The following is a 15,069-nucleotide window of genomic DNA, read 5'->3' as shown; positions in this document are numbered from 1 at the left end:
TTTGATTTATTGTAGAGATGAGGTCTCACCAAGTTGCCCAGGCAGGTCTTGAACCCATGGACTCAGGCAACTCACTCACCTCAGCCTCCCAAGGCAGGATTACAGGCTGAGCTACTGAGCCTGGCTGAGATTTTTTTTTTAAATTAAAGAATATTTGCCGTCTGGCTCTGTGGCTCAGCCTGTAATCCCAACACTTTGGAAGGCTGAGGCGAGAGGATTGCCTGAGCCCAGGTGGTCAAGATCAGCCTGGGCAACTTGGTGAGACCTCATCTCCACAATAAATCACAAAAACTAGCCAGACGTGATGGCGTACATCTGTAGTTCCAGCTACTTGGAAAGCTGAAGCGGAAGGATCGCCTAAACCCAGCAGGTCGAGGCTGCGTTGGCCATGAGCGTGCCACTGCACTCCAGCCTGGGCGAAGAGAGTGAGACCCCAATTCAAACAAACTGAAAAAGAATTATTTGCACATTAATACCCAACACAAAGTAATATGATGATATTTGTATTCAAGCTGGTACCTTCAAAGGTTTGTCAAGGATCATCATCCACAGTGTTTTTCTAGACAAGACTGGGAGGCTGGAAGCCCAGGCATGGTGGCTCACACCTCTAATCCTAGCACTTTGGGAGGCTGAAGCGGGAGGATTGCTTGAGCCCAGGAGTTCAAGATCAAACTGGTCACATGGCGAGACTTTGTCTCTACAATAACTAAAATAATTATCCAGGTGTTGTGGCACACCCCTGTAGTCCCAGCTACTCAGGAGGCTGAGGTAGGAGGATCGCTTGAGCCTGGGAGTTTGAGTCCAGCCTGGGTAACATAGTGAGACTCCATCTCTATTTTTAAAAAGACGGGGAGGTCTTGAGGAAAAAGAAGGAAACCAAAAGGCAATGACTAAAAATGTAAAATAGCCAGATGACCTATGATGAGTGTCAGTAGGTATTCTATAAGTGTCGCAGGCGTGGACACTCAAACATTATTGAATGAATATGGACATAAGTCTTAAAATCAGTTTACTCAGCATATATAACTTGCAACACTTGACATTTTAGTTTTTGTCCTAGAACTCTTTTTGTTCATTTCTGAATTACTTTTTCTTTTAAAGCTATTTCCAAAGAAAATTCCAGCAGGCCTGCACAGAGCTGCTGGGTAGTCCCTATGCCATGGATTATGGAAGGAGATTTCCACGTGACATCTGTACACCACCAGGCTCAAGCATGGCTGCCTTTGCACTTGCCACCCAGGCTGCCATCATGCAGGAGAAGGACTTACTGAACTTTCTCGAAGAACTCAAGCGTAAGAGCCGTTTATTCTCTCTCTGCTGTTTTAAAGGGTTCATTTGTGGCCGGGCACAGTGACTCACACCTGTCATCCCAGCACTTTGGGAGGCAGAGGTGAGAGGGTTGCCTGAGCCCAGGGGTTTGAGACCAGCCTGGGCCACTTGGTGAGACCTCATCTCTACGATAAATCAAAAAATTAGCCTGGCGTGATGGCACCCACCTGTAGTTCCAGCTACTTGGAAGGCTGAGGTGGAAAGATGGCCTGAACCCAGCAGGTCGAGACTGTGGTAGCCATGAGTATGCCCTTGCACTCCAGTCTGGGCGACAGAGGGAGACTCCAACTCAAAAAAACAGAAAACAGAAAACAAAAAAAGGGTTCATCTGTACAAGGGGGACCCCCCAAAAACCAGAACTACCTTTTGGAGGACAGGCCCCTTGTAGTACAGGCCTCCCACAAGAGAAGCATTCTGGGAGCTCATTGGCATCTGGGTACCAGTGGGCGTTGAGAGAGGCTGCGTTTGGCTTCAGGGATTGCTTTGGAGATTCTCTCAACACGTTCACCCGTTTCATGATGGGGAATTGACGAGCACACCCGCCCAAACCTTGACACCCAGCCACGGCATGACCCCATGCCCCACCCCACCCTCCCTGATCTCACCCCAGTCTGCTGATGTGGAAGAAGTGAAGCCAAAAACGCAAGAAGCACTAAAAGGAATCAAAACCGATGGGCTAAAAAAGTTTTGAGCAGCGGGAAAAACATCTCGATGGGTGTATTGCATCCAACAGAGAAGACTCTGAAGATGACTTAAGTTTAAACATGTAGGAATAAATACACGATTTTTTTTTTGAGTCGAACTCTCACTCAGGCTGGAATGCAGTGGCACCCTCATGGCCATTGCAGCCTTGACCTGTGGGCTCAGGTGATCTTCCCGCCTCAGCCTGCCAAGCTGGAACCACAGGTGTGTGCCAAATTATTATTACTATTTATTGTAGAGACAAGGTCTCGAACCCCAGGGCTCAGGCAGTCCTCTCACCTCTGCCTCCCGAAGTGCTAGGATTATAGGTGTGAGCCACCACACTCGTCTACATAATTTTTAATAAATAAATTCCAGTTTTTGGGGGTCCCTCTTCGCATACATCTGGTCAGAAATCAGTACCCTGGGCCCAATGTGCAGGGCAGGCCCATGCTTGTTCTGAGCAACTGGTCTCTGTGACACAGATGTCGTGTGAAAGGAGGTGTGATGCTGCGAGCCTGGTGGATGGGGCTGAGGCCGCTGAGAAGGAGACCGGAGCAGGCCAGGCTACGCGGTCTTCTCGCAGCATCTGTGAATCCGCGTTTGTTTCTGTCTTTTTAGGATGCGGTCCTGATGTAGGCAGCCCTTATTCCAAAATCCCCGTCTTCCCACTGTTCCCCAACATGGACGGCGTGGTCCTGGGGAAGCCTTCCAAGGACACACAGAGATGGGAAGCGCTCTGGAGAAGGGAGCCTGTGAACTTCTTCGAAGACTATTTTTTCCACAAAAGAGACTGGAAAACACAGGTGAGACTTAGATTATGTCACATCAGTTCATTTAAATACTTAGATTGTTTAGCACTAACTTAATGGAATGAATTACATGCTTTTTACAGCAAATAATTTTTATTCATTATGCTTCAAACCAGATGCCATAGCCAAGGTCCTAAATTTAAATTCAGGTGGAAACATTTCATCTAATTTCAACAAATAGTTAAACTTACTGAACAATACAAGTTTGGGCTGGGTGTGAGATTACAGCTCACACCTGTAATCTCAGCACTTTGGGAGGCTGAGGCAGGAGGACTGCTTGAGCCCAAAAGTTCAAGACCAACCTAGGCAACATAGGGAGACCTAGTCTCTACCAAAAGTTTTTAAAAATTAGCCAGGCGTGGTGGTGCATGCCTGTAGTTGTTATTCAGAAGGCTGAGACAGAAGGATCACTTGAATCCAAGAGTTGTTTTTTTTTTTTTTTTTGAGTCGGAGTCTCACTTCATCACCCAGGCTGAAGTGCACTGGCACACTCACAGCCACCCCAGTGTCGACCTGCTGGGTTCTGGCGATCCTTCTGCCTCAGCCTTCCAAGTAACCAGAACTACAGGCGCACGCTACCACGCCTGGCTAATCTTTTATCTATTGTAGAGACGAGGTCTCACCAAGTTGCCCAGGCTGGTCTCGAACCCATGGGCTCAAGCAATCCACTCGCCTCAGCTTCCCAAAGTGCTGAGGTTACAAGCTGAGCCACCAAGCCTGGCCGAGTCCAGGAGTTTGAGGCTTCGGTGAGCCACAATTGTGCCACTGCATTCCAGCATGGGTGACAGAGTGAGACCCCAACTCAAAAGAAGGGAGGGAGGGAGGGAAGGAGGAAAGAAAAGAAGGGAAAAAAAAAGAAAAATACAATTCGACCATTGTTTTGTTAAACTCAGGTGTGTCCACGTGGCTCTTTGAGCTATGGCTGCCATGTTTCCTAGCTTTGACCCCCTTCCTTCCATTGACTCTTGGTTGTGGTTAGCAGACACCATGGGACAAGGAGACCAGGTCCATGCCCACGGGAGCTGTGCTGTATGGCCAACCACCTGCTCAATCAGAACCTGTCTGCAGTCTCAGTTGCCCCTCTGGCCCTGCTCCGAGCTCTATGGCCTCTGTCTGCCCTTCCCAAGATCTACTTTGCCATCATGAGTTTTAAGGCAAGCAGTCCTGTTTCTAGGTATTCTCTAAGGAAGCTCCGACCTCACCCCACATTTGTCATGGGCCTCCCAACCTGAGAAACGTAGGGATTAACTGGAGTCTGGCCCACCTGAGGGCATCTCTGGGTTTCAGATGTTGTTCACACACTGTAAAATTCCCAGAAGGCCCCCCCAGACAGAGGTCTTAATAGTCCCCGAGGGGTGTTACTGTCTCAAATGATATCCAGTTCAAATGAAGAAACACCCATGGCAGATATCGCTGAGAAGACAGAAATAGGAGAACATTTACCCTCCCCCCCTTTATTTTTAAATTTTGGAGTTGGAGTATCATTCTGTCACTTAGGCTGGAGTGCAGTGGCATGCTCACGGCCACCGCAGCCTCCACCTGCTGGGCTCAAGCAATTCTCTCACCTCAGCCTTCCAAGTAACTGGAACCACAGGCGTGCACCACCACGCGTGGCTAATTTTTTTATTTATTGCAGAGATAAGGTCTTATCAAGTTGTCCAGGAGATCTTGAACCTGCGGGCTCAGGCAATCCTCTCATCTCAGGCTCCCAAAGTGCTGGGATTGTAGGTGTGAGGCACCACGCTGGACCCATTTACCCTCCTTTAAATGCATGGCCCATCATTGAACCCTCACCACGTCCTTTATTTAATCTTTTTGAATAAGCAAAACATACACATGGTTAAAAATTCAAAAAGTGTGGCGAGTATACACTGTTGTCTCTCAGCCGCTCAGGTTCCCAGCCCCCGGTTGCCTTTTGTAGACAACCAATGTTCCTGCTGTCATCATGTTATATTCCAAGAGGAGGCAGGCAGTAGGTACCAGATGACACTGACGAATGGCACTTGCAGTGTAGACGAGGAGCGAGCATAAGAGGAACAAGGGCACAGGACAGCATTGTTAGGTTGGTAGGAAGAAGGCCCTTCTGAGGGGATGTCACTTGAGCAGAGTCTGCAGGGATGGAGTGACCCCTGGAGACACCCGGGAACACAGTATAAGGGCACAGAGAGGGGAGGATTACACTTGTCTATTTGAGAGACAGCAAGAACAGTGCACCCCTTTTTTTTTTGAGTTGGAGTCTCACTCTGTCGCCCAGACTGGAGTGCAGTGGCATGCGTCCACTGCAGCCTCAACCTGCTGGGCTCCGGTAATCCTTCCGCCTCAGCCTTCTAAGTAGCCAGAATTACAAGCATGCACTACCACACCCAGCTAGTTTTTGATTTATTGTAGAGACAAGATCTTGCCAGGTTGCCCGGGTGGGTCTCGAACCCGTGGGCTCAGGCAATCCACTCGCCTCAGCCTCCCAAAGTGCTGGGATTACAGGCTGAGACACCGAGCCCAGCCCAGTGCACCCTTTACTGGTCACTTTTGCAATGGCCTGAGTGGTAAACTCTTTCAGTGTTGGGCCGTGCATTCTTTATTTGAAATTATCTCTATTTACCTTCACTGTCTTTGTTGTTTCTTAAGAAGTGGGTCAGCCAGGCACAGTGGCTCACGCTTGTCATCCCAGTACTTTGGGAGGCAGAGGCAAGAGGATTGCCTGAGTCCAGGGGTTTGAGACCAGCCTGGGCAACTTGGCAAGACCATGTTTCTACAATAAATCAAAAAAATTAGGCAGGCATGGTGGCACATGCCTGTGGTTCCAGCTACCTGGAAGGCTGAGGCGGAAGGATGGCCTGAGCCCAGCAGGTTGAGGCTGTGGTGGCCATGAGCATGCCACTGCACGCCAGCCTGGGTGACAGAGGGAGACTCTGACTCAAAACAACAATAATAATAATAGTAAAATAAAAAGAGAACTCCTAGTAAACAGCTTAAAAGGTACAAGATTATCAGCTGAGGGAGGCCGGAGGTCTGGTTTTCCAGCCAGTGCCATGAGGCCTGGAGTCAAGAGCAAATGGAGGAGAGGGAATTCACAGAGGACCGAGGCCCAGGCGAGATGAGGTAACGCACTTTTCCAAGAAAACAGTCAGCGTGTCAGCATGACGCCCACCAGCAGGGACAGGGACAAGAGGGCTGGCTCCTGAGAGCGACTTGCAAGCAGAGGGCAGGTGTGCCCAGGACAGCACAGTCAGGTCGGTGCTCTAGGGGCTGGGGAAGGCTGGGCTGGAGGACGTCGGCTCCTCACACCCTCCGTGGTGCCCCACACATGAGGCCCTGGTCTGTGCTTCTCCAGAGAGAAGCTTGCATCACTGTGGAAGAGTCTCCGAGCTGCCAGTCCACACCTGTGCTGCACTGGTGCCCAGAACACCTGACAGATGGCAGCGAGAGCCTTGTCCATCCTACATGGGGCCTTCTTATACACAGGCTTCTGCTGCTGTGTCGTGGGTGTCTAATTTAGACTAAAACATCGCTAACCTCTTTTCCATAAAGGCAGCACACGTGAAGGCTGTGAACCCGACCTTTGGCTACTCAAATGATATCTTCGCCATCGACCAGTTGCTCAAGAAGAGGACTTGCCCAGCGGCCGGCATGACAACCATCAAGCAGCACGTGAGTGCTCCCTACGGGCTGCCTTCCCAGGAGGCGCTGACAAAACAGTTTCCACTTCAGGGTGACACCACAGCGCCGGGAGAGGCTTCCTTGCACTCCGTGTTTAAGAGGAGGCAAGATCCTTTTTCATGGGTTCCCACTGTCAACAACAGCCCTTGCTCTGTCCAAGAATGGACACAAACGTCAAGTGTTAGAACCCGCGAGCTGGTCCCTGGTGCGCTTCACCCAGCATGATCTCTGGGACATTCATGTGTTTCGTGCTGGACACAGCCAAGTATCTGGGTATCTTATTAGGCAGAAGATACCCAGTCACCGCGAGCAGCAGGGACTCCCAGTGCTGAGGAGCCCTGCATCGGGGCCTCCCACCTCGGGGCCCGCTTCCTCCAGGGCTGAGGAGCCCGGGAGGTTTGGCCTTCTGGCATCTCAGGGACCCAGTTGCAGCGGGACATTGGGTCACTGCATGACGGGAGGGACAGCTAGGGCGGTGTCCTCTGGGCTGTCTAAGCCTGCCCTCAGTCTGCAGGCTGGTGACTCTCAAATTGGAACTAGCTATGAGCTACTCCTGCCCTCTGTCATAGCACGAGCCCGCTGACCCCCAGCCTCTTCCTGCACTCGGTCCACTTAGTCACTGAATTAGGAGAACCAGTGTGAACACGCATCTCTCTTCCATCACCACATCCTGACTTAGGAGCCCAGATGTGAGGGCCCCCCCTTCACTTCATTGATGACCTGGGATGTCAGGTGTGAGAGCCCCCCTTCCTTTATTACATCCTGACTTCGGAGGCCAGGCCTGAACCCCACCTTTCTCTCCTTCCGTCACCACGTCCTGACTTAGGAGACCAGGTGTGAGGACCCACCTCTTCTCCTTCACCACATCAGTGACCTGGGATGCCAGGTGTGAGAGGCCCCTCTCTTCCCTTATTACATCCTGACTTTGGAGAACAGGTGTGATGGAAGGCCCCTCCCTTCCTTCTCTGCTCCTCTCCTCTCACTTTGAACTTGACACCCCAGCAAAGTCACTTGCCAGTGCCCTGCTGCCAACTCCAGGGTGCCTGCTTCTTCAGGGTCTTGGTGCATGCTGGCCCCTCTCCTGGGTACACCTTCCCACCACTCTTCCTTCCCTCCACTTGGCCAGATCCTCAGGGACCCACTCAGCTCGCCTCTTCTCCTGGTTGGTCTCCCTGTTTGGTGCACTGGGGCATCCTTGACGTCCTTGTCATATCCAGATCCTACCTCCATTCCACACTTCTCCTGATTTTGGTCCGTTGCGTTTTTAATGTTGTTTTCCAGTTTTGACACAGGATCTCACTATGTCACCCAGGCTGGTCTCAAGTGATCCTCCTGCCTCAGCCCCCCAAGTAGCTGGGACTACAGGTACACACATACCTGGCTTTGTATTTTTAATATTATTATGAAAGTTCCTGTTTTCTCATTGTTCCCAAGTAAGACATTTTGGTTGTTCATCAGCTCATGGGTCACCACAATAGCTCACCACCTAGCTCAAGAGACAGTACCTGTCTAGACTCAGCAACTTCCAGGTTGCCTGGGAGCCAACTCTCAGGATATCCATAACTGTGGTTCACAAATCAAAGAAATTTCACAATAACCATGGGAAACTTCTGGTCACTCCCGCAGGTGAAAAGAGCTACAGATGCCTATAATTTAGGAATGGCCCTGGAGCACCGGAAGGAAATGCTGACACTCTGGCAGAAGATCCGAGGGGACCTCGTTGGGACAGACACGAACAACAAGTCCTTCTATGACACCTTCTCCACTTACACGTGGTCCTGGAATGTTTGCCAGGAGTTGCTTTCTGCTAAGGACTTGTGGTTACACGATGCCGGCGTGAACAGGAATTCCTCCCACCGCTCCCGGCTGTCTTCTTTCTCCTCATACGTCAGCAAATGTGACACAGATTCAGGACGGAAGGGAATACGGAAAGGTCCCAAGGGGTTTCCACAGTGAAAACTCTACACTTTCTAAGCAGCTCATCAAAAACTACTTTTTCATAGTTATCAAAATTATGCTTTCTTGCTTTTGTCCAGTACATTCTTAGCAGTTGGAAATTTTGACATCTTTTGGAGTCTGACCAGTAAAAAAGTTTAAGTCATACAGTAGCTTCTCTCTACTGAGTCTTCACCAATCAACATATGCTGTGCTGATCCCACAGCCCCGGCCAGCTCTGAGGCCCCTACCTGGTCAGAAACTACTGAACCTGAGTGCCTCCCAGCCAGGGGCTCCTGAAGTGTATGGTGACTGCCAACTGAACTGGTTTCCAATTGTTTGTCGTGAAAGAAGCCAGAGATGGTGGGTGTCAATGACATTTTAGTTTCAGGGAATACTAGCCAGCCCCCAAAGAGCCTTGGTGACATCTGGGGTTCCCAAGGTCCCTCAGCTACACACCAGCACCCCTGGGTTGCTGCTGCAGAGAACTGGTCATGGCCACCACACTGACCGGTGATCCTTAATGCATTTGGTAGTGAGGTGTGTGTATAACCATGTTACGGGCTGGGGCTGGAGTGTTTTATTGTGGTAAAATGCGCATTACAGAGACCCGCCCTTTAATCATGTGTCAGTGCGCTCCACTCTTCTCCTTCCTAGTTCCACCTGGAAGTGGCTAGTTTCTTTCTTTCTTTTTTGTTGGAGTCTCATTCTGTCACCCACGCTAGAGGGCTGGAGGACATTGGCACGCTCATAGCCATTGCAGCCTCAACCTGCTGGGCTCAGGTGATCCTTCTGCCTCAGCCCTTCAAGTAGCTGGAACTACAGGTGCACACCACCAAGCCCAGCTAATTTTTTGATTTATCGTAGAGGCGAGGTCTTGCCAAGTTGCTCGGGCTGTTCTTGAATCCCTGAACTCAAGCAATCCTCTTGCCTCCACCTCCCAAAGTGCTGGGATGACAGGTATGAGCCGCCACGCCCAGCCTAGCTCATTTCTCTGTCCTCCAAGGTTGCCCACAGAGAGATTGGCCATTTTTGGACTCAGAAAATCTGGATCTACTAAGACTAAATCTGTACTATCTATTGACTCACTGTCAGGATGGCAAAAAGCGTTTTATTTCCTTGCCAATTCTGACCTAAAAGTGTAAGGATGAGATCAGCGATCTGTCATTTGTACCCAAGAGACTAATCTGCAGGTGTGTGGCTAAATTCACCTCACTTAACAGCCATAACTGTTGCTGGGTGGATGCAGCAGGATGCTCCGAGTTCTTTGACTCACTGCTGGAAGGAATTTCAGAGCAGCCAGTACAACAGAATTTATGAGAGACAGAGAGAGAGAGAGAGGAAGGGGAGAGAGAGGGAGAGGGAGGGAGGGAGAGAGGGAGGGAAGGAAGGAGGGAGAGACAGGGAGGAGGGAGGGAAGGGAAGGGAAGGGGGAGAGAGGGAGAGGAAGGGAGGGGAGAGGAACATGCTGTTTTTGCTTCTGACAAGAAGCTTGGTCTCTTTTCACAAGGATTACCTGCTAAAGAGAGTGGGCTCCAGAATCTGCTCCTGAGAGAGTACCATCTCTCGGCCTCTGATGAGCTAAGGGTGGCCTTTCCCCAGCACAGCCTCTTGCCTGTGGCGGACTTGACAGGCTTGTAGTGATGGCTGATGACCATCTCTACACCTTTGACAGGCTGAGGGATGGGCTCAACCTTTGCCTCAGCAGGGAACTCAACAGGCTTTTAGCAATGATTGTGCTAAACCATGAGCTGGTCCGCTCTGTGGGGAGTGGAGGAGCGCTGTCCGAACAGCAGACCCGGAACAAAGGCAAGGCCACCAGCGAAGGCCGGGTCCCCGTTGCTCGGCACCCTAGCCAAAGAGCAAGGGATGCAGCTGCTCCACAGAACAGCGTCTCAGAGCCCACACATCCAGGTGCACATAGTACAGATAAAGCCGTAGCAACAACAAGATAACTGCGAACAGCTTGCCATCTAGGGAGCAAAAAAACTCCGCTATGGCTCCCTCATAGACCTCCCAACTTCTTTTGTGCTTGGTTATAATATCAACATGCTGAGCTAGTTCGGGGCCACTTCTCCATCAGAGGAAAGTGTCCCAGCTGGCCCCAGCTTTTCTTCATGTCTTTGTGCCTGTGTCTTTCTTAATCTCTCTCCAGGGCTCTAAGGCTGCTGCACAGGCCCAGGCAAGGCTCCACCATTTACATCTTGGTGACTTTTCTTTCATGAACTGAGGGGTGGGGTGAACTGGTGAGAGCACATTCCAGCCCACAGGGTGGTCAGTACTGATGAAAAGAGGAAGAACAAATGTTTCCTCTATTCTAAAGCTGCTCACATGAAACGCATCTGTCTATGTCTAACCTACATTGAATACCCTGCCTCCGAACAAATGCTTTAAATCATTATCCTGGAAAAATATCATTATCCTAGATATGGATAAATCATTATCCAGAAAAATATGATCCTGAAATAGGGTATGTTCAGTATTGATGTGGCTTATAGTGTAAATTGTAAAATGCCAGGAAAAAGCAATGAAGAGAACGAAGGCCCCAAACTGCTTATTGAAATAGTCTTGAGCCGGGCTTGGTGACTCAGCCTGTCATCCCGCGCTTTGGGAGACTGAGGTGAGTGAACTGCCTGAGCCCGCGTGTTCAAGACCCGCCTGGGCAACTTGGCAAGACCTCATCTCTACAATAAATCAAAAACGAGCCAGACGTGGTAGCGCACATCTGTAGTTCCGGCTACTTGCAAGGCTGAGGCGGAAGGATCGCCGGAGGCCACAGGTCGAGGCTGCAGTGGTCGGGAACGTGCCACTGCACTCCTGGGCAGAGTGAGACTCCAATTCAAAAAAAAAAAAAAAAAAGAAATAGGCTTGGTCTGGCCCTGTGGTTCATGCCTGTCTTCCCAGCACTCTGGGAGGCGGAGGCGAGAAGAGTGCCTGAAACCAGGGGTTCGAGATCAGCCTGGGCAACTTGGCAAGCTTCATCTCTACAATAAATGAAAAAAGTAGCTAGATGTGGTGGGGCACGCCTGTAATCCTAGCTATTTGGAAGGTTGAGGTGGAAGGATCGCCTGAGTTCAGCAGGTCAAGGCTGCAGTGGCCGTGCACGTGCCACTGCACTCCAACCCGGGCAACAGAGTGAGACTTCCACTCAAAAAAAAGTAGTCTTGAATTGGTTTTGTGTTATCCTGAATATTCAAGAGTCTAAATATACTTACTATTCTTTATAAAGATACAATGTTGGGGAACAAACTAGCCTGATGGATAAGGAGCCATATTTTCTAGCCATAAAACAAGATCGATGGCTTGCCAAAAGGCTTTTTTGGGATAGCTGTGTGTGTAACAAGGAGTCTAGGAGCTATAATTTGGATGCCAAGATGTTAGAATTTCTGAATCTGCTGGGTGCAGTGGCTCACACCTGTAATCCTAGCACTTTGGGAGGCTGAGGTGAGAGGATTGCCTGAGTCCATGGGTTTGAGACCCCCTGGGCAACTTGGTGAGACCTCATCACTACAATAATAAAAAAAAAATTTCTGAATTTTTCCTTGGATCAATGGAATAACAGGACAGAAGATTTTTAAGTAGGCCCATTCTGGAAAATCTAAACTATACAGCAGCATGTTTTTTCTTACACTGTCACACACTGTTCAGGTACAATGTCTCATGCCTGTAATCCCAGCACTTTGGGAGGGGCTGGGGTGAGAGGGTTGTTTGGGGCCAGATATTTGAGGGCAGCCTGGGCAACATAGCAAGACTCTCTATTAAAAAAAAAAAAAAAAGGCCAGGCATGGTGACTCAAGCCTATAATCCTAGCATTTTGAGAGGCCAAGGTGAAAGATTTGCCTGAACACAGGGGTTCAAGACTAGCCTGGGCAACTTAGCAAGACCTCATCACTACAATAAATCAAAAAATTCACCAGACATGGTGGCATGCACCTGTAGTTCCAGTTACTTGGAAGGCTGAGGAGGGAGGATTGCCTGAGATCAGTAGGTCGAGGCTGCAGTGGCCATGAGTGTGCCATTGCCCTCCAGCTTGGGTGACAGAGTAAGACTCCGACTCAAAAACAAAGAAATAAATAAAAATAAACAAGGTAAATTGCCCCACATTGTTATGACAGTATGAATTGGCATCTCTCTGCGGGATACAGTGTAGCAACAGGTGCACATCCATTCACTCACCAATAATCTGCTGAGTTCCATACTGTGTGCCACACCCAGCTCCAGGACCCAGGTGTGTAATGGTGAACAAAATGCTCTGACTTCACACAGCTGAGTAAAGGAGCGAATCACAACCATTGGCTCAGCAATCTCTCTTCTAGAAATCAATCCTAAAGAAATAGTCATGAATGTACAAAATTATCTAGTTACGAAGATGTTTATCTTGTTGAAGTTTTCTGTCCAATGAATCATGATATAATTATACAAAACAATACCAGAAGGACATTAAATGATGTTGTAAAATAATATTTCAAACAAAGGAGTAATGTTCCCAAGCGATTATTAAGTTAAAAACCAGACTACACTTCTAGGAAGTATGAGGTGGTTCTAAAACTTGATGATGACAGTGACTGCACACGTGCAGATTTTTATGAAAATGTATTGAACAGTACACTTAAAATGGATGAACGTAATTGTTTCCAAATTGTACCTCAATGAAACTGTAAAAAGCAGGCTGGGCATGGTGGCTCATGCCTATAATCCCAGTACTTTGGGAGGCCAAGGTGAGAGGATTGCCTAAGCCCATGAGTTTGAGACTAGCCTGGGCAACTTGGAGAAACCTCATCTCTACAATAAATCAAAAAATTAGCCGGGCATGATGGCACATGACTGTAGTTTCAGCTTCTTGGAGGGCTGGGGCAGAAGGAGCACCTGAGCCCAGCAGGTCAATGCTGGGGTGGCTGTGACTGTGCCGTTGTGTTCCAGCCTGGGCGACAGAATGAGACTCCAACTCAAAAAAATTAAAAATAAAATAAAAAGCACAAAGCATTTTGTTCTGAAACAATTTTAACTTAAAGTTTATATATAAATAGAAAAAAAATTAGAAGGATATAAACTAAAGTATTAATGGGTTGAGTTAATGGTGGGATGGGGCATTTTCTCTTATCAATGTCTTTTTTTGTTTTCAGGGACAGGATCTCACTATGTGGCCCAGGCTGGGCCTGAACTTCTGGCCTCAAGTGATCTTCCTACCTTGGCCTCCAAAAGTGCTGTGATTACAGGCATGTGCCACTGCGCCTGACCTCGATATCTTTCAAATGTCCTATAATAAACATTGATTTTGCTGTAAGAAAACCCTACACGTGCTGTTCAACAATTAGAGTTGTTACAGTCGCTTCACAATCACCCCAGCTGCTACAAATGTCATCTGGGTTCTGTGATCCCCAAAGGAGAGCAGAAGAGGACACCGGGAACCTTTCCCCAGCTCTTCCGCTCAAAGCACAGGCTTAGGCAGCTTGGAATTCTTGGACTGGAACTGAAAGAAGTGAAACGATTAACGTGAAACACTTAGCCGCCCGGTCCTGGGCTAACGCCCAAGGCCACAATCGGGGCAATAATCCAGAATGAGAGTCCTTAACCTTCCCAAGCTTTGAACCCAGGCCACCCACTGAGCTGGAAGAGGTCTGCTCACTGGCCAGCAGAGGGACCCTTAGCTCCTCGGAAACTACATTCTCTCATGTGACAATCCAGGATCAAGTCTGAAACTGCAGAGTTCGCGGCCATGCCTTCCAAATTTCCTCTGAAAAGTTATTTAGGTGCCCGAAAAGATGGAGAAAAATGAGTGGTACAGGCCTACCAAAGAGAACTGTGGGCCAGGCCCAGTGGCTCACGTCTGTCATCCCAGTGTTTTGGGAGGCCGCCCAGGAGTTCAAGACGGGCCTGGGCAACATAATGAGACCCCATCCATACAAAAAAAAATAAAAACATTGGCCAGGTACAGTGACTCACACCTGTAATCCCAGCACTTTGGGATGCCAAGGCGAGAGGATTGCCTGAGCCCACAGGTTCGAGAACAGCCTGGGCAACTTGGCGAGACCTCGTCTCTACAATAAATCAAGAAATTAGTGTTGAGAAGAGTGAAATACAAGTTACAATATTATTTTGAATTGAAACAATAAAATGTAAAATGAACCATTAAAACAAAAAATTAGCTGGGTGTGGTGGCGTGTGCCTGTGGTTCCAGCTACTAGGAAGGCTAAGGCAGAAGGATCACCTGAGTCCAGCAGGCTGAGGCTGCGGTGGCCATGAATGTGTGTGCCATTGCACTCCAGTCTGGGCAACAGACTGAGACTCTGACTCAAAAACAAAATTAGCCAGGTGTAGTGACACATGTCCGTAGTCCTGTCAGGAGGCTGAGGTGGGAAGCTTGCTTAAGCCCAGGAGTTCAAGACTGCAGTGAACTATGATCATGCCACTGCACTCCAGCCTGGGTGACAGAGTGAGACCCAAATTTCTTGTATAAAATTTTGTTTGAAATACTTCAGCACATTTTACAAAAAGAGCCCAAGCTGTCTGGTTTTTTTTTTTTTTTTTTTCTGTTCAGTTGGTTACCTTTGGTTCTTGATGTTTTATTTTTTTGTTTTGTTTTGTTTTGTTTTTTGAGTTGGAGTCTCACTCTGTCGCCCAGACTAGAGTGCAGTGGCCGCTCCCGGCCACCACA

At 48.8% G+C, this 15,069-nt stretch overlaps 1 protein-coding gene across 1 annotated transcript in view; it reads left to right on the top strand.

Moving 5' to 3' along the window:
* The window catches only part of EFCAB3 (EF-hand calcium binding domain 3), a 33,154-nt gene extending 24,719 nt beyond the window's left edge, over positions 1–8,435 (top strand). The window contains exons 6-9 of the mRNA XM_008071419.1: positions 1,102–1,292; positions 2,632–2,816; positions 6,351–6,470; positions 8,106–8,435. Of these exons, the coding sequence (XP_008069610.1) occupies positions 1,102–1,292; positions 2,632–2,816; positions 6,351–6,470; positions 8,106–8,435 (826 nt within the window). The remainder of the gene's footprint in view (positions 1–1,101; positions 1,293–2,631; positions 2,817–6,350; positions 6,471–8,105) is intronic.
* The last annotated feature ends 6,634 nt before the right edge of the window (positions 8,436–15,069 follow it).

The sequence above is a fragment of the Carlito syrichta genome, unplaced genomic scaffold, assembly GCF_000164805.1.
Source record: "Carlito syrichta isolate Samal-C Ts95f unplaced genomic scaffold, Tarsius_syrichta-2.0.1 Scaffold113491, whole genome shotgun sequence".
NCBI lineage: Eukaryota > Metazoa > Chordata > Mammalia > Primates > Tarsiidae > Carlito > Carlito syrichta.
This window is presented reverse-complemented; position numbering and strand designations above follow the sequence as displayed.